Here is a 26,192-nt window from a genome sequence, read left to right as displayed (position 1 = left end):
CACATGTCAAAACTTCTACAACTGGCTGTAATGAGCAGTCAATGAATCGGCTTCGACTGTGTTCAAAATGGTTTAACACAAGATTGTGACCGGTTTTGTTTTCGAGAAGATCTAGAAATGTTTACTAATTGGATGTAATTAGTTAGCGAAAAAAGCTTCAAAAATAAATTTTTTTTTGATATCCGAGTTTTACCATTAATTGCAACATGTTTTTACGTTTAGGGCAGGAAAAATGTTTACCTTACCTTCCTTTAATTAATAATAATAATTAATTTAATTACGAGAGGGGTATTTCTGTTTTTTGCTGCAACCCAATATACATATTGCAACAATTTCTGGATTTTAAATTTTGAAAATATTTATAACTGAATCCATGACGGCTATTATTAATCTTGTTTCTTTGAAATTAAAGCAAAAAATCATCTCTCAAACGATGTGACATGTTTTGTTATCAACTGGGCACATGTTTAGAAGCCGATGATAGGCACTTCGAACACCTTTTACATTAACTTAACTTATTAATTTATTTGTTGAATTTGATTAAATATAAGTAATCTGCCAATCTGACATTTCTGGCAAATCTATCTATCTTACTTTGATTACTAATTTAAAAGAAATAATTAATTTATTGAGTGTGATATTAGTATTGTTGGTTGCGGCAAAAAAAATTCAGAAGTACCTTTTTCGTGTAATTGTAATGTAATTTTGACAGATGAGGGAGGAAAGTTTTCACCTCCCTGGGAGGTAATTGGCCACTTTCCATTCGGAAGTGTGGAAAAACTTACTTTCTGTTAGGGTCATAGGAAAAAAATAATTTGGGTGCCATAAAAAACGCCAAAATCTTTCAAACCTTAATTTTAAAAATATATTTTAAAATTATAAAATCGATAAATTTTATACCTAAAAATCATTAGTCTTGACGAACAGGCTAATATTGCAGTCACATATCAAAACTCCTACAACCGGCTCTAATGACCTGTCAATGAGTCCGATGAACGGTTTCGACGGTGCCAAAAATGTGTTAACACAAGTTTATAGCCGGTTTTGTTTTCGAGGGATCCACAAATGTACACTAATTGGAAACATTGGTTGAACGAATGTAAAATTTTATGACACGCTTATTTTTCCTTCAATTTACTCATTCTATCTGGGGAAAATATTTTTAATGGATTTTACGACCTATTTTCAATATTGACAAAAGATCTTTCATTCTACCGTGTCTTAATTAATTTTAATTGATAAATCATAAAGCTTTTGGTTTGTTATAAAAATTGAGTCAGAAAAGTTGTAAATGTGGGTCTGTAGTTGCATTTGTCCTCCCTTGCGTTCGCGCAATCAAGTCATTAAAACTCCGCTTTTAACTTCTAACGAGTTTGTCCAACTAGTGCAAACGTCAGTTAGTGAAATTAGGCAAAGCTCTATGCAAAATTTTTGCATTGAATGTATCTCGGATGAGTAAAGCACCTGGCAAGCTCTTCCGAGCCATTTAACTGTTCCAATTTTTCAGTATTCAAAGCGAAATCTCTCGTCTCTGTCATGTTGAAATCTCCGTTTAATGTTTTCGTCTTCTTTTTACAAATGTAACCATTTTATTAGTAGAGGAAGCTGTACGTTAACGTCGAAATGTTTATTTGTTAAGGATATGGCGCGAAACAGTTTCAAATCTTTGACATTTGTTGGCGACCAAACATAAATCTCCGCCGAAATTACACCGCTACCCCGTCATCTTCACACTCGCACACCTAATCATTAAAATCATTATAAAGTAAACCACTGACATTTGCAAACATTATAAATTACGACTGAACCTTCGTAAACATTATTTATTGTTATTTAATGAGTTGCATTAGCCGCAATGATGGAAATTTATAAGGTAGAATGCTTGTTTTGAACGGAACTTCTGGGCTATAATTAAAGGTCTGAACGTGCTGAATAATATTTGAAACACGTATGTTAGTAATTAATGTTGCCGTCGAATGAAAATTGCACTTTGGTCGCTATACATCACTAACTAACGCCGGAGTCGCTATAAATAACTGAAAAAAAATGCCAATAATAAATGGGGCGGCCTATACTAAAGATAAAAAGATACATCCGAGAGCAATTACGAAAAGAAGAAGTACCGCGATTAAAGAAATATCATCATTTATCACAAGCAAAATATTAAATCTTTTTCATTTCTAACTCAGATGCTTAATTTTGCTCTGTATCAAAATATTGTTTGTTTCTTTTTTTTGATGTCAACAAAATGTTTTTCATTTTCATTGTTAATTAGTAAACATTTGGCAGAATATTTTAAACTTAAAATTACATTGAATTAAGGAAATTATTAATTTGGAATTATTGGAACTAATTCCAAGGAATTTTCTAGATTTTTTTTTAAACTGAAACTAGTTTATTTTTTGATTTTTTGCAATGCTTTTGGTACAATGCCTTAGGTACACGATTAATTTAAAGTGTTTGGCTCGAGAGAAAGAATATAAAGGTGGATAATAAAAATTCGAAATAAAAAAGCTTTTAGGTTATTACAGGATCTACATCGTAGCCATGACATCTTGTAAGCTATATACATATAAAAGTGGTGTCTCCACTTTTAAATTTGGTTGATTGTGTAGAAATGCCATAACGTAACATTTTGCGATCAGTCATTCTGTATATTGGCATACAATCGTATCGAAAGTGGTTGTTAATAATAAATAAAATCGGCAAACGAATAGAACTATAAGAGACATTAATAACATATCTCGACATTTCCTCGCCATAACTGTCCCAATAACGCAACAGAGAAAACCAGAAACGAAACAAAAATGCGGGGAGTAAATAACGGGGCAAAGACTCGGCGCTGTGCAGTTCCCCATTCAACAAAAATACTCTTGGGCCATTCTCAGCATTAAAAAAAGATCTACGATCGCGTCTAGTCCCGTCCTTACCATATAAAAAAACACAAGGCTTCGGGACCCGGTTTAATGGCGCTATCTGAAAGAGCGTCACCGATTAAGTGCGTTATGGGGAGACGCACGACGATAAAAATGGAGTTCCGTCGCGACGTCGACAAAATCGAAATGTTAACAACGTTCGTGCGATTATATGAATCGGTCTTGCATCAGAGATAATCACTTTAAAATGCAGTATTGCCTAATTAACGAACTTGCCTTTTAGGGTAACCGACTTGAGGTTATGCGAGGCAAAATCCAATTTAATTCTTCTGTAATTCGCGTTTCGAAATGTTGCTCATTCCGATTAACTAGTAACAAAAAGTGAAATATTAAAAATGTTTCAACTTTCAATTGTGGCAAAGGAAATGGAAGAAACTCGAACTATATCATCAGGTTTCGACTACATCATTCTTCGCATCACATTTTTTCCATTTCATATCGTAGAGGTATTTATCAAACATTACTGACATTTTGTAGATGCTGTCACTTCTGCAAACAAATTTTCTTTGGAGATATTTTCTCATAATCATCTCCGAAATTCTGGAAAAATATTAAATGAGTCATCCAATCTCCTCCATAACCATCCTCAACTGCGCATTCGCCGCGGAAGGAAAGCGGAAAAGCCGCAACGAAAATAATGTTCGGGAGGCATTCCATTAGCTACAAATAATGGGATAATAAGAGAATGCAAACAAAAAAATTGTAGCTGAATGTTTGTAATCTGAAGCGGCTATGATTGTCCGAAAATTTATTGTAGACTTTTCAAGGAAATTCCCTTATTTCGTTGAGTGAAAAAGTGATAAATCGCACGAGGACATGTTAGGAGTTACCTCGAAACTCCCTCTAAACAAAGCGAGTTAAATTTTTAGTCACATTAATGATATCTTTTGTTGCGACCGAAATTATTGTTTTGTAAAATAAAGTTTATCTGTGCCAAGTGTCATCTCGACTAATTTCACAAACCCGGATTACACGATTTATCAATTTTTCTTTCATAACAGAGGGAAATGAACTTAGTCTTATTCAAAGGGGATATTATTTTAAAAGTTTTGAGGCGGCGTAGGTGGCGAAGGAATGGAAAGATAATAAACTTACGCAACGAAAGCTCATTCATAATTTTTCATTAGGTGTTGATAAATAGGAGGATTTAAAAAATTGCCAACTTTTAATCCTTATTTATTATAGTGGAGAATACATTTTGTGAGTAAACTCGGTGCAATTTCCTGGAAATGGCGCTAATGCAACACCTGTCCATGTCCATGTACGTTGATGGGTGGGTCCATTATTAACAAGTGAAATCCACCCATAATTTTGGTAGAAGGTATCGGCTAATCGAAATTTCAGGTTCTCTGTAATTAACAATTAACCCGATTTAAGTTATGATTCGGCCAATTAAAAGACTGTGACATTTGTAATGTTTGCCAAAATGTGAAATATTCTCATTAGTTTCCAATTTTATTTTGGGTGAAAAATTGGGCCGGTGTCATGTTAAATTAAAAGTAAAGTTTGTCGTTTTCAAATCATTTGTTACTTTTTACCACTGCAATATATTTCGTGAATAAAATTTTTGTGTCTGTGAAAAAATTAATAGCGGTTTCTTGCCAAAAATTTGTCGGTTCAGTATTAGACAAATTGGCATAAAATTTCTGGTCAATTGAGGTGTCTGGGAATTTTTAAGCGTCAGATAAATTACATACAAACGGAAACATAAAGCGTGGTGACACTTGCATATCCTAAACACGTGTAATAAGGTACGGATTAAGTATTTATGTTCCGCGAGTAAGATTAAAATCCTCCTTGTGGGTATAATTTAATGGTCGACAATGTTCGTAAGTGTAATCCCCATATAAACTACTGCGTAAATTTGGCACTTGAGACAATCTTCCGCCATTCAACTCTCACATATGCAAAATTATTTTATTATTATTGTTTTAATTCAACGCATTGTCTCCATCCTCGTAAAATTTTACAACTTGGGGACGCGAATTAAGGCTCGTCGTTATTGTAATAGTTTTGTTATCAAAGCGTCTTCATTGTGATTGTTTCCGTGCTTAACTTCTCTTGTAGCTTTATCGTCGAGCTAATAAATTTCCCGACACGACAATCCGTGGTGCGTGTCAAAGTCGTTAAACTTTTAAAGAGTTGAGTATCGACCCAGAGGTTCATAATTACAAAAAATTCCTACAATATTTCACTGTTTGCGTTTGTTTGGTCTGCATTTAGGTCTTCGTGTCATCTTGGAAATGGCGGAGGCGCCTTACGATTTACACCACGTTTTAGGATATGAGAAGAGCTGTTTCCGGGGTTGTATAAGTCAACAGTGGAAATGAAATAAATTTCTTTGCGGGTTTGTTTGTAATTGTCTCGGAGATAAAATGTTTATGCTAGACTGGAAATAATCAATGGGTTATTAGGAAAGTTGTGATGAAAGGACAAGCAGTGGCCTATTTTTATTGATAGGTCTATGTATTTTTTATGAATTTCGATCTTAACAATTTATGTTAATGTTAATGTTAAATGTCTCTGTAGTGGTAGTTTGAATTATTAAAAATCATTTACAATTACCTGGAAGTTCTACCTTTTAGATTTGATCAGTGCAATGCTTCCATTGCGAGGGATTTTTAACCAAGCTTACGAAATCTGTGTACGAATTACGACTACAATGCAGATAATGTCTGGTCATTTCTGTTTTCTTTGTTTTTATCGACCGTTTCCTATCTGGGTTTTTGCTTTTTTCATTTTTATTTCTTAGGTAGAGAAGCTCAGATTTTTTAGATTAAATTCTGTTTTTGTGAGCGAAATTTTAATTAAGTTTTTAAAGATTTTGATAGATTGCTCTTTTGACATGGATAAATTCGTTAAAGCAAAAACGAAACCTCGTCGATAAAGATCTAACAAGACATAAGATGACGGTTTGACTGTACTACATAAAACTTGAATCACGTTAACCCCTGTCAGCGCCTTTTCAGCGTTTCAGAACGAAGGGTGTTTTTCAGACAAGTAAATTATTCACGCGCATGTCAGACCTAATTTTACCAATTTTGAAACTAGTCAAATGGTGAAAATACACTTATCGGTGTAGTTACCTGTCTCGCAAATTAATCGTTCTATATATCAAGCGATAACAAATTGCATATTCCTGCTGGAAGGCAAAAGAAAGACTATCGCAGCATCCAATTGCATTGTGCAGTAAAATGCTCGCAAAGCCGCAATCATAGAACGAAGACATTATAACTTCTGTATGCATTTCCACCAAAATCCACTGCACAATCTCCAATTCAACCCTCTTTGTTTCGCTGACAAACTAAAACCGGGTCAGAGCGGTCCTGAACGGCGACGGAGGTCGTTCCAGAATCATCTCGATTAATTCGATAATCCCCAACAGTGTATCATCGTTGGTATTGTGTGTTTTGGCCAGGATTATAACACTACTGTTCAACTCGAACAAATATCGAGGTTTTAGGTTTCTAATTTAGAACTTTTCCGATTGTTTTCAATCTAAATTAACGTCCACCAAATAACAAATGTTCAAGAATTGGATACAGCAGAATTCGCTTTCTTTAACGGCGCACTACGGACGTAATAAACGTAAAGATGAACGGGATCAGACACTTAACGTGCTTGAATTTGTTCAATATGCAGTTTAGTACCAAGAGATCGCATCTAACTGACCAGTTAGCAAGTCTGCAGATGGTTTTGTAGACGATTTCACTACGAAAATAACAAAGAGGGTCATTATTACCATCCAGTAAACAAATCGTATTTTCACTAAATTACGATTGTAATGATTTTATGTCGGTCACAAAATAAAACAATGATCATATTAACGGCATCCTAAGTGTTTGTTGTCTTTCATGAGCTCTAGTGCATTTATTTCTATTGTCAATTGTGTTGTTCCCTTCTAGTTGGAATGACAGGTGAGACTTTAACGACGATAATAAACTTGTAAGAGAGCAAATAAAATCACCGAAAACAACGAATTGGAAGTAGTTAAAAGTAAATAGCTAATTAAATACAGTACGGGGGAATGGACTAATTAGAGATGAGAAAGGTTCACCAAACACGCAACTGTTTTCTATTCCTAATTTTGACAAAGTGCTCATTTTTACAACAGTCTTTCAAATTTTCATTTCAAAGAGTTCTAAAATACCTACTCCTAATGCAGTACCTAAATTTAGCATGTTTCATTGTCATAATAACAAAACATATTTTTCTTAAGTCACAACATCTGTAAATATAACTTCCCAAGAAACTTTCCTTAAAAATCTGGAACAGAGTGTAAAGTATTCTGAAACAACTTTTTTTCCGAATTATTGTAACTAGAAGTAAATTTGATTTAGGTGTTTATATCATCACAAAGAAAACATTTCTAAGTACATACAACTTTGCGTGTTGTTAGGAAAGTTGTCAGAAAAATCTGAAACATTGTAAATTATTAAAATAAAATCTTTTGGGTGCAATTATTTTTATCATCATACAATTCAGTCCCTGAATGTGGCCGTTGCCCTCCTGAAAAAACGCCATAACCTTTCTGTATGCCTCTTTGGCAGCTCCGTATTTTTCACTTTATTATTCCTAAACCGTATTTTTTATGTACCTAATCTGCTTTTTAAACTTCTCCAATCTGATAAAGCAAGTGGGGATGGTTGTAAGTTTGGAGGGTTTTTTCAGTGCGGAATTCGCGTTTTCTAGGTCCATTTCAGCACCGATAGGAATCAGTCGACTTCAACAACGTCGGTCGTTTGAGCGTTTGAGTAAGAACGGCCCCCCCTTTTAATTCCCTGTTTCCTTTGGATTCAAATGAGGCGTGTAAAATCCCGATTGTGATAGACAAATATCTGGAGACGCACTTGAACCACACCGTCACGATTTTCAGTATGCGTGTCACAGACAGTTCCCAAATCTGCTTCAAATCGATGCTGGAATGCGTAACTAACAGTTTATTTCGGGATTAAGGGGCTGATATGCAAATTGTCTAAAAATACTGGCAAAGCTGTGATCTCGCGTTTGCTGTTTTGTGCTAACAATGAGACGATGGTGCTTTATGAATTATGAGTTCAGGAAGATTACAGACGATTAAAGATGGGGTGATGAACGCTGGTTGAAACATGGGAAATGTTCAAGTAATAGACGGAGCTTTCAGCCGGACTATTTATCATCGGTAAAAATATTTAGAGCGAGATAACACTTACATTTACACGTTTAGCTTCAAGCTTCTCATTCTTTTAAGCAGGTGACTTGTAATTTTAATTTTAAAAAAGATTGGAGAAACAACAGATCTAAAACTACTTTTGTTTATGACGGTAATTTGATACAAATATATTACATTTACATTTTTGCCGTTTTCTTTACTTTTTAATGTTAATTACTTCTTGCACTTAAGAAAATTTCAACCTATCAAACAGAATTTATTATTGTTCCATTCCTCGATCGGTGTAATAAATCTCCGTCGGTTGCGAGTCCAGGAAAATTCATTCCATTACATGCCAGTTGTGTAGGTATGAAATAAAAATTGTAGTAAAGTCGTAAATAAATCCACATATAAGCCCGTCTTTTCGAAGCGCGTGGCCTTTGGCAGTGTCTTTATTGGAACCGCTTTTCATCTACGCGAACAAATTTTTCCACACTTTATTACAGTTTTCCTTATCGAGCAAAACCATTTATCTTTATGAAAATATTTACAGCCTGCCAATGACAGGTACGTAATAAAACACACGATGAGTAAATTTTCGATTTAATTTTTTTATTAAATAAATTGAATCCGCCATTTATTCCATCTTTTCCCGTTTAATCGAATCGCCTTATAATACAATTATAGGCGTTGTGCAAGTGGTAAAGTGGGCATAAATCTGTCTCTAGAGAGTCCAGATAACGAAGCTGTGACAGAAATAGAATTCAAATCCGCGTTTTCAATAACTACAAGTGTGTTGAATGCGCGAAGTTTTCCTAAAACTTATGTTTTATGGCGTTTGTAATCGTTCGATTAATTGCCAATTGCTTTTATAATCTCATAAGTGGTCGTTAGTTATGTAAATCGGACGAGACGCATTTACTTTGATATTTAACCCACCATGGGCCGTGGGTGTATCGAATTTGCATGGTAATGTAATTACGAGATCGGTGTCCAGGTGTTTTAGTGGATTTTTACCCACCGAAATTGCTGTTTTGGCATGATGGAAGGTGTCGGGATCGCTGCGACGATGGGGAACTGATAGTTGAACATTTTTACGACGATGTTTGAGGTTTTTAATATCCATATTTGGGAATAAAATCATATCAGTCGAATTAATCGCTCGTTTTAGGCGTCCGATATTGTTTCCAACCATAATAAATTCAATTTATAGTCCACATAAACATGCTATAACCGAGTTTGTTATGTCGACGAATATTACTTTATGTAGAGGAAGTTGCTTTGCTTTTTGTCCTTTGGGCCATAAAGGATGGAATCGGCCGATTTCCTATCTTATTAAACCCATATTTTTCCCTAATTATTCATACCCCTTTGTTCTCTCCGCCTAATACGACCACTGCGTCCAAAAGCATAAAAATTTTATTTACATTTCTGTTCTTTTATAACTGTAAAAATACAATTGGAATATCAATATAAAATACAGGATGGAAGAATCATTCCATCAAAGATTTTCCGTGTGGATGTTGTTGCAACACTTTTGATATAGCAGAGTCAGTTTCTTGTTAATAACTTGTTTCAGTTCTTGCTCCTGACAAGACAAAGGTGCTGCTCCCAGCAAAACTTTGCGCGAGTCTATTTCTCTATTACACTTATTTTATGGATTGAAAAAGCTTTCAATTACCGATTGGAAGTATAGTTTGAAAGCTCCTGCTGATACATCCCAGCAGGAAATAAATTATAAAGAAAATCGCGATTATCTCTGCTGCAGTCGCATTAATTAAAATTTGAACTAGAAGATTGTGCAGATGTTAGCTTTTACATCTAATAAACTAGAGTAGAACCATGAGATAAGTTACAAACATCTCGATATCTTCCGTTTTACGACTGTTGAGCAGTGATTTAAGAAACTGTAATTATGTTACATGTGTATGTGGTAGTAACTCTTTGACGGTTTCAAAAACACGACTTATTTCGAGATTTATAATTGCTTAGTTCAGCTCGAAATCTTTATCCTGGACCTATATGCACTTTTATTGTTGAAATAAAACTGGAAAATTGTCGTTGTTTAGTTACAATGTTTTCCAGAGCTTCGCTGTCAGGAAAATGGACCACAACTGAAATTTACTTGCCAGTTTTTGTCGAGATGATTCGAAATCGTATAAAATCGTATCGCAATTTTTCTTGTGACAAACAAGATTCTTTCGAACCCTTTTTTGCACAAGCCGCGATTACTGGAAATTCATTAAACAGCGATTATATCACCCGCCGTTTTCCCATTACGTTAGCTTCGCAGGAGATTGCACACCAGGACTTGTTCTTCTGCTTAAAATTCTTCCTGCAGGTTTTTTCACTTTTGTTGCCGGTTAAAGGCGACGTTAATTGATAAGCGTGAACTATTTTCTCCTTAATTATTGGCGAGCTTTGACGGGCAGAGCTTTGAAAGTAATTAGCAATGACATTATCTTTGGCATAACAGTTAGGTACCATCTTGTATTTTTTGTCTTTTTTGCCAAAAGCTCGCGTTTAACGTTCACCATCCAATTAATGTTAATGTCATGTAACAAAATTCCTGCATTCCTGCGAGCAATTAGCGTTCATTAATTTCTTTGCGATTTTTAGTTGGGAAAAGAGTCAACTGGGTCAGCAGGAAATCATAATATTTCAGCTAATGTATGCAACTGCTGATATCGTCCAGGACATGAAATTAACTGAAACAATCGCACAAAGTTGTGGCGCGAATATTAACAAGTCGCCTGAAATTTTTGCTTATTTACAATTTTAGTCTCAAATATAGGTCTGGGCAAATTTGGTGCAATTAATTTTGTGGGAAAGAATTAAAGCCTCGTTTGATTATGTATAGCAGTGGGGTTTTTAAGGCGAGGAGGTCTCGGCGGTTAATTAACGAGCTTTATGTGGTATGCGTTCATCAATCTTGTGTTCATCCATAGGCGCAAGCAGGGAGATTGTTACTTACTTAAGATTTGGAGTACCTACATTTAGTAGCAAATATTGAATATTTACACCTAGATGGATGTAAATGTAAAATATTCAGAATTTTGATGTGTCTAAAGCTCCAAGTTTGTGTTCTTATCCAGAACAAAGTTATTCGCGCTGTCCCTAAGCTAGGGTGAAATTAGAAACACGACACACGACGACTCAACTTTCCTTTTTTTTTTATCTAATTTTCAACTACTTAATCTTGTTGGAAATGGCTTCAGTTTGCTGAATTATAAGACCGAACTTCATATGTGTATTTAATGTTTTTTATTTGTGAATAAGAAATTGCGAACTGCTTCTTGCTCTACTTTTATTTTCTTTCAAATTCAATTTTAGTCGAGAGAGAAACTTTTAAGGTTATACTTTATGTAATTACAAAAATTTACATTTAAAACCGAGGACAAATCAATTGCGCTTGTTGGTGAAAAATTGCATTGCACATTATAATACAATAACTAGACAATGAGTGATTTATTTCATTGCATACGATCGATTCTTTGTGGATACTAATTCAAGTCTGATACCAATTTGTTGACACTTTGCATGCTTTTTTGATAGTAGTCAAAGCACAGACTTTATTTTACTATTTTGCATTCTCAAGGCAGACATTTTTGAGGAGTTCATGAACTTTGTTGCGAAATTTTCTCGCAGAAATTTTTATTTGTAGTTTGTGTTCCATTCAAGCGCATCTTGCAGTTTCCACTATTTTAATTGCAAGCGATCTCGAAGGTTATGTAAGCGCGTCTCGGACATGAACTGGTGTTTGTGGTGACACAATGTGTGAAATATGTAGTGGTATTTTCGCTTGTGGGTCGTTACTCCGTAAACAAACAGTCTCGTTGCTTGAGACATCTCGTCTTGGTCAATTCACCGAATTATTTTTACCTCGAATTGTTTTAAAATCCAACGTCGGGATATCAAAAATGAAAACGATTATTTCCTAGTGCCAAGAGTGTATTTTTAAGATCGGCGAAAAGTGTACATTCCATGGCTGGTTGTCGTGTCACTGAACGAACCCATTTCAGATTATGCAGATTTGCAGAGTGCGTGGGCTGATTTATAATTACTCGAAGCCACAATTCCACGTACCACTATTGACCCCCATCGTTAAGTTTTATTGTTGACGAAAAAAGAAGTTTAATCGAGTGATGAGTGCGATTTATCACTTGCCGTTAAGTTCGAACATGCCGCTCAACCTATTAAAGGTAATTTTAAACCGTTGCTTTAAGACCGAACAATCCGCACACCAATTAACCGGTGACGAAGTGAATCGTTCGAATTTTATCCGGTTTCAATGAACGGCCTCCATCATCGCGAATTAAAGCAATTGAGAACGTCTAATTAGGATGTAACTGTGGGAGCGGTTCTTAGTATTGGACTTAATCTCCCAGAAGGGAAGATTAGTGAAATTTCGGCCTCCTTTTTCACAGCCATCACACCAAATATAGAGACGAGTTTTAACTCAAGATGAAAGCGACAGTGGGACAGGACCGACTTTCTCTACAACAAAATATCTACACAAAAAATTACTTTAAGTTAAGAAGTCATAAGTTGCAACAGATTATCCCGCGTTTAACGCTAATACTCGATGGAATCTAGCAAGTGGGCGGAAGCTAGTGATGATCCCAATGACACCAAACATAATCACTAGTATTACACAAGCAAAAATTTCGAACTGTGAAATTTTTATTAAAATACTTACTCCAAAAAGTATATAAGGTTTTATTACAATTAGCTGTAGAAATTTAATTTATTAATTGACATTACGCGAAAAATCCTAGCTAGGACACCCTGTACCTTCCAATTACGTCTGGTATTTCAAAGATAATAGTAGATGTGCGTAACTCACACCATTATGAACTTGGAAACTGTGGGACAACTGATTAAAAGTTGTTTGCAGAACGGAATTCTACAAATAATTAACCTTTCCGCAGGTGTTTGCAGGAAACTCAGAAGTTATACTACGAGGGCGCGACTTGTAACTTTAAAAAAGTACGGATATTTATGAAGTTTCATTTCCAATTTCTACTATTTTAATAAATATTTTTTTTTATTTAAGAGATTTACAAACTTTCAGATAATACTAGTTTACACGATTTTTATACCTTAGCTGGAAGTTATAATTTCTTATAGATTTTGAGGCACTGAGTTCAAAAACAATTTTTTTAAAGTCCACCACGTTATGTCTATAAAATATCTAATTAACAAAAATACATAAACCGCCAAATAACAAATTCAAAATGAGTTAATTACTCTGTGTTTTTCATTTTTTTGGATAAGTTTTCTTTATAACAGTCCAATAGTGATCTCCTAACATATTTTTATCTCAAAAACCTTTGTGCGGATCTTTGAAAACCCTTCAGATCTTGATGAAAACGCTTGCTTTGTTCGTCACTCGTGCTACCTAAGTTTTTAAAGTCCAAATACGAGTTAATGAAATGTATTTTAAGACCTATCTGGTGATAATTTTGCAATAATTCAGCAACAATTTCAATTTTAATTAAATGTTAAATTGGAGGCATTTGTCCAGAAAGCAGGAAAATTAGTGTAACAAAAAACTGTGACGAGATAAGAAATTAATTTTATTTTTGTTTCATCAAAGCTTAATAAACATAAAAATACTAATTCAATTAATATACGTAGTTATATATTCGACGAGTTATCGAGTGGGTTATTATCTACGAGGTGGAATAAAGCGTCCTATTTACACCCAAACGAGTTGAATACAACATTTTGTTCTTCTAATTAGACTCAATAAGGCTTAAACTTGCTTTAAATCTGTTAAAAATAATCTGACGTTTCGTATTGAGAAATGCCAAACAGTTGTCAAAACTTCCTTACACGGGAGAAAAACCGTAAATTTTGACAGTGTTAAAGAATAAAGGTATATTAAACAAGTGATTATTTGTAAACTAGTGTAATCTTTTGTATACAGGGTGCGTCAGAACTCGCGCTCCAGAGAAAAATGCCATGTAAAGTACGATACCAAGAACATGGAAAAAATGTTTAAAAAATTCTGTCTATAAAAATTTCGAAGTTATGAGAGTTTAAATTTTGCATTTTCTATGGAAAAAATTATTTTCCAAGTTTTTTTACTACAGGAAGTTGTATCCTAAATTGTAACTCTGTTTAATGTTATTTGTGGCGTTTATTGGCAAATTTTTGGTACCTTTACTAAATAATTATTAAAAAATATGTACAAAATCGTCATTATCGTTAAATAGACATAAAAAAATGTTAAATGTCAAAAATCAAATGTCAAAATGTTGTGACAGATTGTACTGTAAGTTTTTTTGAATGCTACAGAAAATATTAAACATATTTATTTTTTTCTCGACATGATGGAATGAGTATAAAATTTTGATGTTTCACTCTGTACAGGTATTCACATTCCACGTGCGTTACATGCTCATAACATTCTTTACGGTTCATTGGTAACATATTCTCTCCTCCCATTTATTTATTAATTCCTCATATATGTTTCAAAAATAATAAATAAGTGATTGAAGTTTAATAGCCTTGCATAACATTCTTTTAATTTTTCTAAATATTTCAAATCCTTAATCCGGTCGAGTAATATTAAAGTCCCATGTTTAACTGTTTTATAGCTGGGCACTTGTTGTGTCAGCTAGAGAGAATGAAAGGGGTTGTAGCAGTAATTTGGGATAATTATTGTGACCCTTAATATGATAGTAACTCACATTTCTAAATCTCGCACAACTCAGGAAATTTATGTGTAACTTCCCATTATCGTATTTAAGTGGTTGCATCGATCTGTGGGAGCGATTCAGAACTGGTAGCGGATACGGAAGCGACAAGTGTTGTATCGGGTCGGCATCAAGAAAAAGGGCGGGATTTACGATAAGCCACTTTGTCGGGCATCGTGACCTACGGCTGTAAAGGTCAGGATTAGGAGGCAGAAACGATGCCTTTTTCTCTATCAGCAAACACTTTCGATCTTGACTCGTAATTTTACTGGGAAGGAATAATTTGTCTTGCGTTGGGGCTTCAAGAGGAAAAAATGAATGAACGGGTGAATGACATCAACTTCGCTTCTCATCTTCATCACGCCTACAGAGTTTTTGTTATCCTTGACACGGATAGACCGCAAATTGATTTATATTTTGGAATTTTTTTGTAATTATTTCGGTTCAGCGGAATAAATTACAATTATCAGGTTGATGGTATTGCCTATTAGGTAACTTGTTAAATGATAAATACAGGGTGTTTCACATAATTTTACGAGCCCTGCGTCTGTAAGATGCAATCAACAATACATACGAACTCGATTATAAATTTTGAAAAAGTGGATAATCTTCTGTAGTTTGTTCACCCTTTCAAAAATTACAACATTTTTAGTTAGTTATTGATTAAGATAGATAAACTAGAATCATATTGAGATAGAACAAATGACAATTGTTTCTGAAAAACTGCAGTTTATGACTAYTAATGAAACAGTGATTAGTTTGACAACTACTGTCATGGGTTTCCAAAAATTAAATAATTAAATGTATATTTTTTGTATCTAGTGTTTTGTGAATTTTGTATATTTGGGTGCGGACATTAGGCGCAAGCCTCGTAAAGTTGTGTGAAACACCCTGTATTGTGGCTGGATAGCCGATATCTGTGAGGGCTCGGGTTTTAAAAGAGGATAAAAAACATTAATCACTCTTAAATAGCTGAAATAAAATAAATACATCGTAAAGAAGAACTGCAGCTTTCAGCGTAGCTGGAATAATTCACTCTCCACTGCGACATACATCAGCAAGTAGCTTTCATTTGCAAAGTAGTCAGACAGATTCAAAGAAAGGCCAATTTACCGACTAGACTAGACTATTTTTAGGTTATCACCGGTTGAATCAATATAATCAACTCGTAGTCGAAAATTACTCGCGTTTTTCGATGTTCACAGCTATTTCGAGTTTCTTTGATTGACTCGTCTGCTGAGGTCGTGACCTGTCCAATATCTAACATCACAACCAAGTCTCGATCGAGGTTACCATAAAATATAACCGAAATCACAATTCTTTGATTTAAATCCAATAAAATTGTCTCGGGAAAAAAGCTCGGACATTTTCTTCCATACTCTTTATTTATTGGATGTTAAATCAAAACTGTTCGTTGTTTTGACAGTTACACTTGTCACGATACGAACCGATATTGACATTGGGCATGAATGATTCTGCACAAGTTGAAAGTTCAGAATGAACTTTTGGACGGCGGACTGCAATATCTATTCTACTTTTTATTTAATTGTTTTCTGAATTTACTTTTTGGCGAAGTAAAGTTGGTACATCAAGTTACAATAAGATTTTTTATTGACTATGCTCGAATAATATAACAGCAACAAATATTAAAAGCTTAAAGATTTTTTAAGAATAGTTCTTACATTTATTGCGTTATAGTGCTCCTTCCTCAGTGGCACACCACAAAATTGCATGTGCCGTCTCTTCAGGAGAATCTTTTTCGGTAGTACATTTTTCAGCCACCCTTTCTGCTTCTTCTGCCCCAACCGTAGACTCTAGTTTTTCCTTGAATTTATCTTGGGAAATATTTCCATCTTCATCCATAACTCCATATGCTTTTAATGTGCACAATGCATTTTCTTTTACCAGAGGATCATCCACAGGTTCTAGATTCATAATTTTTTGGAGTGACTCGTCCGAAATACCCGTTTCTTTTTGGCATTGCTCTTCCACACTTTCGATTTGATTCAAATTTTCCTCTTCTGCATTTGCAACAACAAAGAACGTGAAAATCGTAAAGACAACAAACACTTTCATTGTGATACAAACTATTAAAGAATACAAGAAGAAATAGATATTATTTCATAAATGCACTTTTTCATTAATGGCTCATTTTATTTTGCTAACGCACCTTTTATAAGGATATCTAGGGGTACTCTCTATTTTTAAAAAACACCAATTAAATGACTAAGAATTACACTTATCAAATAATTAATAGTTTATGAGCACGTGTATTTATAGAACACGTGAATATTTATTTAAACATTCTAGAATTGTTATTTAAATAACGAAAAAATAAATAGAAACAGGATTTTCAGGGTTGAAAAAGCATAAAAAATTAAGTTAAAAATATTATTACATTTATTTATTTATTTATTTATTATTTATATTTATTATTTATTGCATTAATAAAGGTCACTTTTATTTCTTTTGCACTGATATTGGAGAGTCAATACAAAGTTTAGTTGAAACAAGAAAAAAAATGTCGATTCATGTAAACAAAAACAAATTGAAAATTTATTCACCCCATTTGTTTAGGGTAGAAGAAGAAAAAAGTGTGAATTGTGTGAATTTAAAAAAATTAATACGTTACAAGAATACTATTCAAAGTAAAAAAAAAAACAAAAAAGCTGGAAGTAAAACAAAATTTGTGTTTGTATTTATTTTGTTTCTACTGAATGCTCAGACAGTGTCTTATATTGTATATTGTCTTGTATTCGTTATTTTTTTATTTAGAGAAATTATGGTTCGGGGCGTTTTTTATAATGTAGCCTGTACATGACTCAGCCTGTCTCTTTTAGGGCCTACATTAGAAACTTTATAACTTCTAATGCAGATAGGAATTTGAAATTTTGTACACAACCCAAATCGACCAGTCTGAGTTTAACTAAATTATTTTCAAAATGGCTGAACTTCCGGAACTACGAGAAATTGGCGCCAACTTTGAAATTTTAAATGGTAACCACTTATTTTTAAGAATAACCTTGTATAATTTACGTTTTAAAATTTAAGTGCTTTTGTATAAAACAAAAATTTTTTAATAAGCAATGGTACGAAAAACCTTTTTAAATTTTAATTATAAGCGAGCAAATGAAGCATTTATTTAAAAGCAATATTCTTTTTGATACGCAATCTATGAATAACTACTCGTAATAATGCTTTGCAGATATACGTAACATTATAGATAATGATCTTTTTAATTATGTATTTAAAAAAAAATGCTTTAAAAAGTAACATAAGAATTAATTAAAAACTAAAAACATTAATTTATAGAATTCCTTTTGTATAGTAAAAAATTAAAAGTAAATACTAATGACTTTTGTTTAAAATCAAAATTTACAAATTTAATTCAATAAAATTCACTTGTGACTTTATTGATTTTATTGGATGTTATAATTATTTACGTAATCGGGGCTGTTAAGAAGGCCATAACGATCAAAAAGTAATGGCTCTTAACAGTACGTAGTACGAACAACGTTTTTCGTCGTACCTTCTAGGTAAATTATTACTATATTTGAAAAAATAATTTTTAAATTCTGAAAATGTTAATACATATTTGAGCCAAAACTGCCAAAAGCCTGGTGTTAAAGTAATGCGGGCAGTGAAAACTTCTTAACAGCACTCTGTTATTGTGTTATTGACAGCTAACGATTGTAAATTGTTGAATGTTATTAATACCACAACAAAATTAAACGACGAAATAGTTATTAACGTCGTAAGGCCGTAATCTAGCAAATAACAGACAAGACTGAAGTTTGTAAAATTGAGACGAAGCGGAGCTTTTATTATCAAGCGCGTCTATTATTTGCGTACCCTTTTTGTGATATTAAATGATTTTGGAAAAATAATTCAAAGTCATAATGTCACATAATGTCACACTTGACGCAAGTAGCTTTTCGAGTGTGCCTTTTGTATAGCAACATGCGTAACAACGTCCATTAGCGGCTATTAACGGTCTAGGTTGTTATCGTTGCCATAACAAGCATGGAGATATGATCAAATAACAATCACGTATCATGAAAAAACAATTACACTTGTCACGAATCAAAATACGAACATATATTGACATTGGACATGAATAATTCTGTACATGTTAAAAGTTGAGCTCCGGACTCCAGACTTTTTTAAATTGTTTTGTGAATCTTGTTTAGTTATTTTGTATTGTTCGAAAAGTTATCGAAGTAAATTTGATTCAAAAACTTTGCCAATAATACTCAAACTAAAACTTGAAATGAACTAATAAAGTAAGAGATGACAGGCAATAATCATATCTTCGGAATGGCAGTTCACGTTACCGCCCAATAAAATTTGATTAACGCTGTTATCGAACGCTTTCGACGGCATATTTTAAATAGCCATTTGGAAAGTATCCGATTGAAATGTTCTAAACTTGCAAATGATCTTCGATTGCGAAAATAAAATTCCAAATCAACAAAAATTTTCTTACAGGAATTTATATGCAGAGTCATTTTCTTACCCATTCCTACACAGTGTGGCAAAATATGTAATAATACTCTTATGGCCATTTCTCTAAATGGCATTTTAAATGATATAATTATGTTATAACATAACAGTTCATACTTGTTGGAAAATGAAAATACCATTAGGTACTACAATTTTTTTTTATATTTTAACAGTCTTTTTATTGTATGATTAGAATAAAAAAAATTAAAACTGCCATTAGCCCTCAACCTTTGTCAACAAGCAATTTAAAAGTTTAATAAGCCTTATTTACATTCTTGTATTACCGATTTTTAACTATAAAAGCACCGGACAAAATAAAGTCATTCATTAACCAACGAACCGTTTACTTATTTACTTCCGAGTCCAAAACATTAGAATGAAAATTTTCACTATTTTTCTGTTTATTATTGTTATTACTGGCAAAATAAGTGCAGAAGAGAACATTGACAAAATCGAAAGTGTGGAAAAGAAATGTCAAGATGAAACCGGAGTTTCTGATGAGTCTGTCCAAAAAGTAAATAATTTAGAACCTATAGATGATCCTCTGGTCAAAAAAAATGCATTTTGTATTCTAAAAGCTTACGGAATTATGGATGAGGATGGAAATATTTTTGAAGCTAAACTTGAAGAAAAACTAGAACCTGAAGTGGGTAAAGAGAAGGCAGAAAAAGTGGCAAAAAAATGTTCCATACAGAAAGATACGCCTGAAGAGACGGCACATGAAAGTTTGTGGTGTGTTTCAGAACAGAACGTACTACCTGCAGAAAATAATTAACAATTTATTTAATTGTTAATGTTATCCTTAAAATAAAGAGCATGTTCTTCAAATCGTGATATTTTAGTTTGGCGTTGACAGAGAGTTAGATATACCACCAACGTTTTTTTAATAATTTATAGTACATGTCCCAAAATTTGGGTCAAAAATTGCGCAACTCCTACGACCCAATCAGATTAAAATGATGTGTGTATGTACAGTTCGGCTATTATCTGTCCAGTTATCTATAATTACCTGATTTAACAAATGTCCCATAATTAAGAGAGTGAAATTACACATCTGTATTATCTTTATATGGCTTTCTTCCATTAATTTTAAATGCAAATATTAAGAGTCCTGTAATTTATCATTCGCTGGTCACTTCCATTGAACTGGTATGGTTGTAATTACGCAATTTTACCATGAATCAGCTCCAGGGTACCCGAAAATTTTACCGCAAGAATTCCAACGGTATACCACACAATGGGTAGTTGAAGGTGCTTTAATCAGATTAATTACGCTTTTCCATTGATTTAACAAATAGCTCGGGCCACATATGCAAGTGAGCCTGTGGGTGGCGATTAGGTCTTTTGTAATAAACCACACTCTTGTCATTGTGATGTAATGCATTGTGTTAGAATGCAAATGAATTGAAGAAAATGTGGGCGCGACGTGCGAAATTGCATCAAAATGTAACGCCGGGCACTTTTATTAAATTATTTTGTACAAAGTGCAAAGTTAGTTGAGAAAAATTGACGATAAACGTGTTGAAAGAAAATTGAAGGCAATAAACACAAATGTAATAAAAGTTTCAGGTCAGTAAAACAGGGTGGTAAAAAGTTAACACACACTTCGAGTCTATCGACTATTGGACGAATTTCTAGGACGAATGAGGACGCTTGAGTTGTGTTAACGAACGATGATGTGATAAAATGAATTAACATAAAATTAAAAAACACATGATAGATTACTAGCTGAAAACTGTTTTGTTGGAAAGAAAAGAAGCAAATAATTTGAGATGTTTGTAGTGTTTGTTCAACAGACAATGCTTCTTCGTATTCGAAAGATAATCTCGTTTTATTGACGTCTACAAGTTTGGAAGAAGCGTTTTTGAATAACAGAATACTCTTTTCAATAATAATTTTGTTTCTTTATCGCAAAAAGATAGCGTAACGGCTTTCTGCAAATATCAGTCAAAACAACGACGAACTTTGAGCACATTAAAACATCTTTTTATGTTGTAACATGTATTATGTTTGAATTTGAATTCCTTTAACCTCAATTGGGCTGAAGAATTTTTTTTAAATTTTACGACTACTAATGAAACTAAAGCATAAATATAAGGACAGTTGAAGTACTAAATAATAATTTAATTCTCCACCAAAGTTTTGTAGTTGAAAATTAAGATATAGAAATAAATTAAAGTTAATTCGATTTGATTTTATTTAGATATCTTTTGAGGCGAGTTAATTGAGTCACTCTGTATATGTGCATGCTGTGTTAGTATTTTTCTTCCGGTAGGAAACTTTATTGGCGCCATCGACCTGTGCCAATAAATCACTAGATCAAAGACATAAAACTAAAAATTATTTCTGATACATTGACGTCTCGTTTCAGCCTGCATTCTGTCTTGTGTAAATCTGTGGCTTTTGTGCTTTGCGATTTTTCAGCACGCTGAAATATTCGAAGAATTTTTCCGCAAAAACAGCCTATTAAAAATATTAAAGGTATGTTTGCGCTGCTTGAGTAGCGAGTAAACGGCTCAATTTGGCATGATTTCGCCATTCATTCCGATATGATTTCGCTTAAAAAAACGAGTGAAAATGTTCCCGTAGTGCGCCAGATGTCGTTTATTAAATCGCTGTCACATTCCGGCGACACTTCGAGAAACAAATTCGAAACAAAAAACTGCGTGGGTCGAAAAGATCGTCCACAGATGATTTCTTTCAGGAGATGAGACACCTGACACGTGTCGGGAGTGTCCAGGATGTCTAAATCTTGGGTAATGTTTTAGATTTGGGAGTTAGTAGACCGGAAGGGTGACCGGATTAAACGCTTTTAAAATATTCAATTAGACATTTTCGTTGAGGTCTTTCTAAATTACGGTGTCTAAAATACACCCACACATTTGTAAAAACTAGAGTGATTAGGAGCATCACGCGTGAAATTTCAGCGACAGTTCTGGGTCAGAAAGCTTCATGAAAAATAATGTGCGATGCTTCCTGAGCTTGACTCAACTTTTAGTCGAGTTTCCTCATTTACTACAGTTTCATCGCTGAAAACAAAATAAAGAAAGGTTTGTTCCGATTGAAATTTTTAAAACTCGGCAAAATATTAAATTAATGTGCGATAAAGTCGCTTCCAAAGTGAAAAATCCTAAAATATGTCAAAGATAACAAAAAGAAAAACTTGGGGGTATCGCACATCGTCAATTTTAGTATTTTGCCGTTAAGATTGTTGGCGCCACTGCTGACATTACGCCAACATTTAACGATTCTTGGCTTATAAAATTCACTTAGGTTTATGTCAATAGTTGAAGGAAAGTTTGGTGAATTTAAAACTTGCATCGAATAAAACTTCACTGCATCATAACGCATAATTTTCACGTTATACTTGGGTTAAAAATATTGTGTCGAGTTTTTCGCGTTTTATGTTTATTCGACCGATCCCACAAGCCTGTCGGGTTTCATTAGTCGGAGTTACAAAATATGCTAATTTTACAATCAGATATAAATTGAGCTGTCACAACATTTAAAATGTTGGATGCATCTGTTTGGGACAGGCCGCCAACCAAATAATAAAAATAATAAATTACATTAAAGGCTTCTGGACGCTATTGTAAATATCCTGATTGATTTACTGATGATATTATATTTACTTGTTAAATCTGCTTCCTGATTAAAATAATCCGCCTAAACGATTTAATTAAAAGAATTCAGACTCTGCAGGATTAAGACAGGTGTTTACTAAAAATACGCTTAGCTTTCTTAATTAGACAATGTTTGGATTTAATTGAAGCCCTACCGTGTCCTAAACGGAGTCGGAGGATAAGGTTGCAGAGATGATGAAATTTTAACAGTAGGCGCTTGCGAAACGGCTTTGTATTTTGTAACCTAATAAAAAATCTAAACGTTTGTCAGGTGAATTAAAAAAATCTTCGAATCAAAGCAAAACGCAGATTACGATTCAGAATTAAATTTGATGTTTTCGAACTTTTAAAAACAACGGTCCCTGATCTTAAAGATACGGAAAATTGCACAAATTTTATGTAATTATATCCCAAGAATAATTAACTAATTAAGTGATGAGATTGCATGAGAGGAGCCCGTTTTTCACTTATCTGTACGAATAAATCACCAGAAAGGCGTTATCCTGATGCAAGATTGTGTTAGCTAATTTGTTTATGGATTTTGTGCTCAAGTTTTTAATTTCCTTAATGATGTTTTTTCATGTTAAAATAAGGAAAGCATATTTGTTTTGCAGTTTAAACACTGACTATAACATTTTTATCAACATTGTGTTTGATCTTGATTTCGTCTTAATAAAACCGGCCCCGAGTCAAGAAGCCACATCGGATTATCTGTTATCCGGCAAAGTAAAAGCTTTGTCATAAAACTAATTTACAGGAGTCGGATGTCCAAGTTTCCGCTAGGATTGTCCTAACACTAATTGTGAAAGGTTCAGAAGTTTTCTTAGCTTTCTGCCGCCGATAAAGTGGAATGTTTATCGTGTTGTGTCCGGAATTCTCTCCGAGTTGATGTAGGTTTGGATCCGTTCTGATAACACAATGCCTCTCCAAACACATGTAAACAAAGTGAAAAGCGTCCTAATTTATATAAAAAAGGAAAGTTCCTCTTTATTTTATTTATAAAAAATGGTGTGTCGCCTATCCGTCAACACGTTTCCCATGTTGTCACGGAAGACGACACAGTAGGCATCGATAATTCCCTTTTATAACCGTTAATCTATTCTTGTCAGCTGAAGCAGGAACTCCCAAGAGAGATTATTTCTTATATCGAATTCGGAATTTTTTTATCGACGGATAAAACAATATATCTTCTTAAGTACGCGGCAGTTTTTTAACGGAAAAGCAATAGTTTGGATCATGCCGAAAGTGTTTTTTATGAATATCGATTTTCGGTGAAAAATTTTACCTCTTGAGTAAATTTGTGGAGGTCGCTCCGGAGATTGCCCTAATGGCCTTTATCCCCGGATCAAATAAATTTATGCACTTACGAGAAACACATTAAATTCTCTATTACACCCTCATGATCTTGATCTTGAATAAAAATTCCGGCAATCCGATATGATTCAAATCGTCGTGCTTTACCAGACAGATTATAATCCCGCTTTGGAATTTTGTGGTGTTACTGGACTAGGCTTTAATCGACTCGGATACCACTCAGTGTTAAATTACATCCCGCTTTTGATCCTAAAATTATAGTTACTCGTTTTATAATAGAGGAAAGTGTATCTTTTCCTCCCACAGCTGGAAGTTACTGCCCGAGACTTGTTAAGGGTAGAACCACCCAAGGAGGAAATACACATTCTTCCAATGTAATAAATATAATTTTTCCTACGATCCAGCGAGAGAAACTTCAAAAGTAACAATTTCTCTTGATATCCCAGTTTCGCCATTAAATTTAGAACCATGTTTTTCCTTTTCTATGGGGGAGGTAAAATTAGTACCTTACGGAAAGGTTACATAATGTATAAAGGGTGTCAGAACTCGCGCCCCAGAAAAAAAATTCAAGTAAGATAAGATACCAGGAACATGGAAAAATTGTATATTTTTTTGCCCCAAATTTTGGGACATGCACTGTAAATTATTTTTTGTTTATTGTTTCAAAAACATTTTTTAGATATTTTATTAAAAAAACTAACAACAATCAACCGCGCAAATGTCATAAGCATCACAAACGTTAAGGACTTACCGATTTCAGACAATAATTTTTTTTTCGCTTGTCATCCGAACAATTGTCTTCGATCGGTAAAATGTTCTTACCGTTCTTGATGCTTAATATATTAAAAAAAAAACGTTGGTGGTATATCTCAATACCCCTCAGGTAATTATACATAACTGGACAGATAATAGCCGAACTGTACTTACACACACATCATTTTAATCTGATTGGGTCGTAGGAGTTGCGTAATTTTTGACCCAAATTTTGGGACATGTACTATAAATTATTAAAAAAACGTTGGTGGTATATCTAACTCTCTGTCAACGCCAAACTAAAATATCACAATTTGAAGAACATGCTCTTTATTTTAGGGATAAAATTAACAAATAAATAAATTGCTAATTCTTTTGTGCAGGTAGTACTTTGTGTGCTGCAACACACCACAAACTTTCATGTGCCGTCTCTTCAGGCGTATCTTTCTGTATGGAACATTTTTTTGCCACTTTTCCTGCCTTTACTTCACCCACCAACGGTTCTAGTTTTTCTTTAAGTTCATCTTCGAAAATATTTCCATTCTCATCCATAATTCCGTAAGCTTTTAGAATACAAAGTGCAAGTTTTTTTACCAGAGGATCATCCACAGGTTCTAAATTATTTACTTTTTGGACAGACTCATCAGAAACTCCGGTTTCATCTTGACATCTCTTTTCCACAATTTCGATTTTCTCAATGTTCTTTTCTGCATTTATTTTGCCATTAATCACAAAAATAAACAGAAAAATAGTGAAAATTTTCATTCTAAAGTTTTGGACTTGGACGTAAATAAGTAAACGGTTCGTTGGTTAATGAATGATTTTATTTTGCCCGGTGCTTTTATAGTTAAAAACAGGTAATACAAGAATGTAAAAAAATTGTAAATAAGGCTTATTAAGCTTTTAAATTGTTTGTTACTGACAAAGGTTGAGGGCTAATGACAGTTTTAATTTTTTTTATTCTAATCATACAATAAAAAAGATTAAAACTGTCATTAGCCCTCAACCTTTTATCAAAAAAGACTGTTAAAATATAAAATGGTACTACATATTTGTAGTACAATACTAGTAGGACGATAAAGATACTATTTAAATTTACAAACACCCGAAAACGCAATCAGTCAATAATGAATAAAACTCTTATTTAGAAGTATGAGTAGATTTGTTCTCACATAGTACTCGTATAAGACGCGATTTGTAGTTACTGTGATAGGCAGGATCTACAGGT

The 26,192-nt window shown here is 33.7% G+C and overlaps 2 protein-coding genes across 4 annotated transcripts in view; one reads left to right on the top strand and one right to left on the bottom strand.

Moving 5' to 3' along the window:
* LOC123005433 (lutropin-choriogonadotropic hormone receptor) overlaps window positions 1-26,192 on the top strand; it is a 76,612-nt gene that overhangs the window by 21,251 nt on the left and 29,169 nt on the right. The gene's annotated exons all lie outside the window — the stretch shown is intronic.
* Window positions 16,366-16,905, bottom strand: LOC123005438 (B1 protein-like). Its single transcript, XM_044399193.1, has one exon. It carries the CDS (start codon window positions 16,845-16,847, stop codon window positions 16,464-16,466), a length of 384 nt encoding a protein of 127 aa, XP_044255128.1. The 5' UTR covers window positions 16,848-16,905; the 3' UTR covers window positions 16,366-16,463.

This window comes from Tribolium madens, unplaced genomic scaffold, assembly GCF_015345945.1.
Source record: "Tribolium madens isolate multiple individuals breed KSU strain unplaced genomic scaffold, Tmad_KSU_1.1 Scaffold_20;HRSCAF=117;Tcas5.2_LG4, whole genome shotgun sequence".
Taxonomy (NCBI): Eukaryota; Metazoa; Arthropoda; class Insecta; order Coleoptera; family Tenebrionidae; genus Tribolium; species Tribolium madens.
Note: the sequence above shows the minus strand (reverse complement) of the source record. Positions and strands in the feature narration are given on the sequence as shown.

Bases quoted from the DNA above. Each gene is read 5' to 3' on its own strand.
- LOC123005438 (XM_044399193.1), bottom strand. From the start codon at position 16,847: ATGAAAGTGTTTGTTGTCTTTACGATTTTCACGTTCTTTGTTGTTGCA.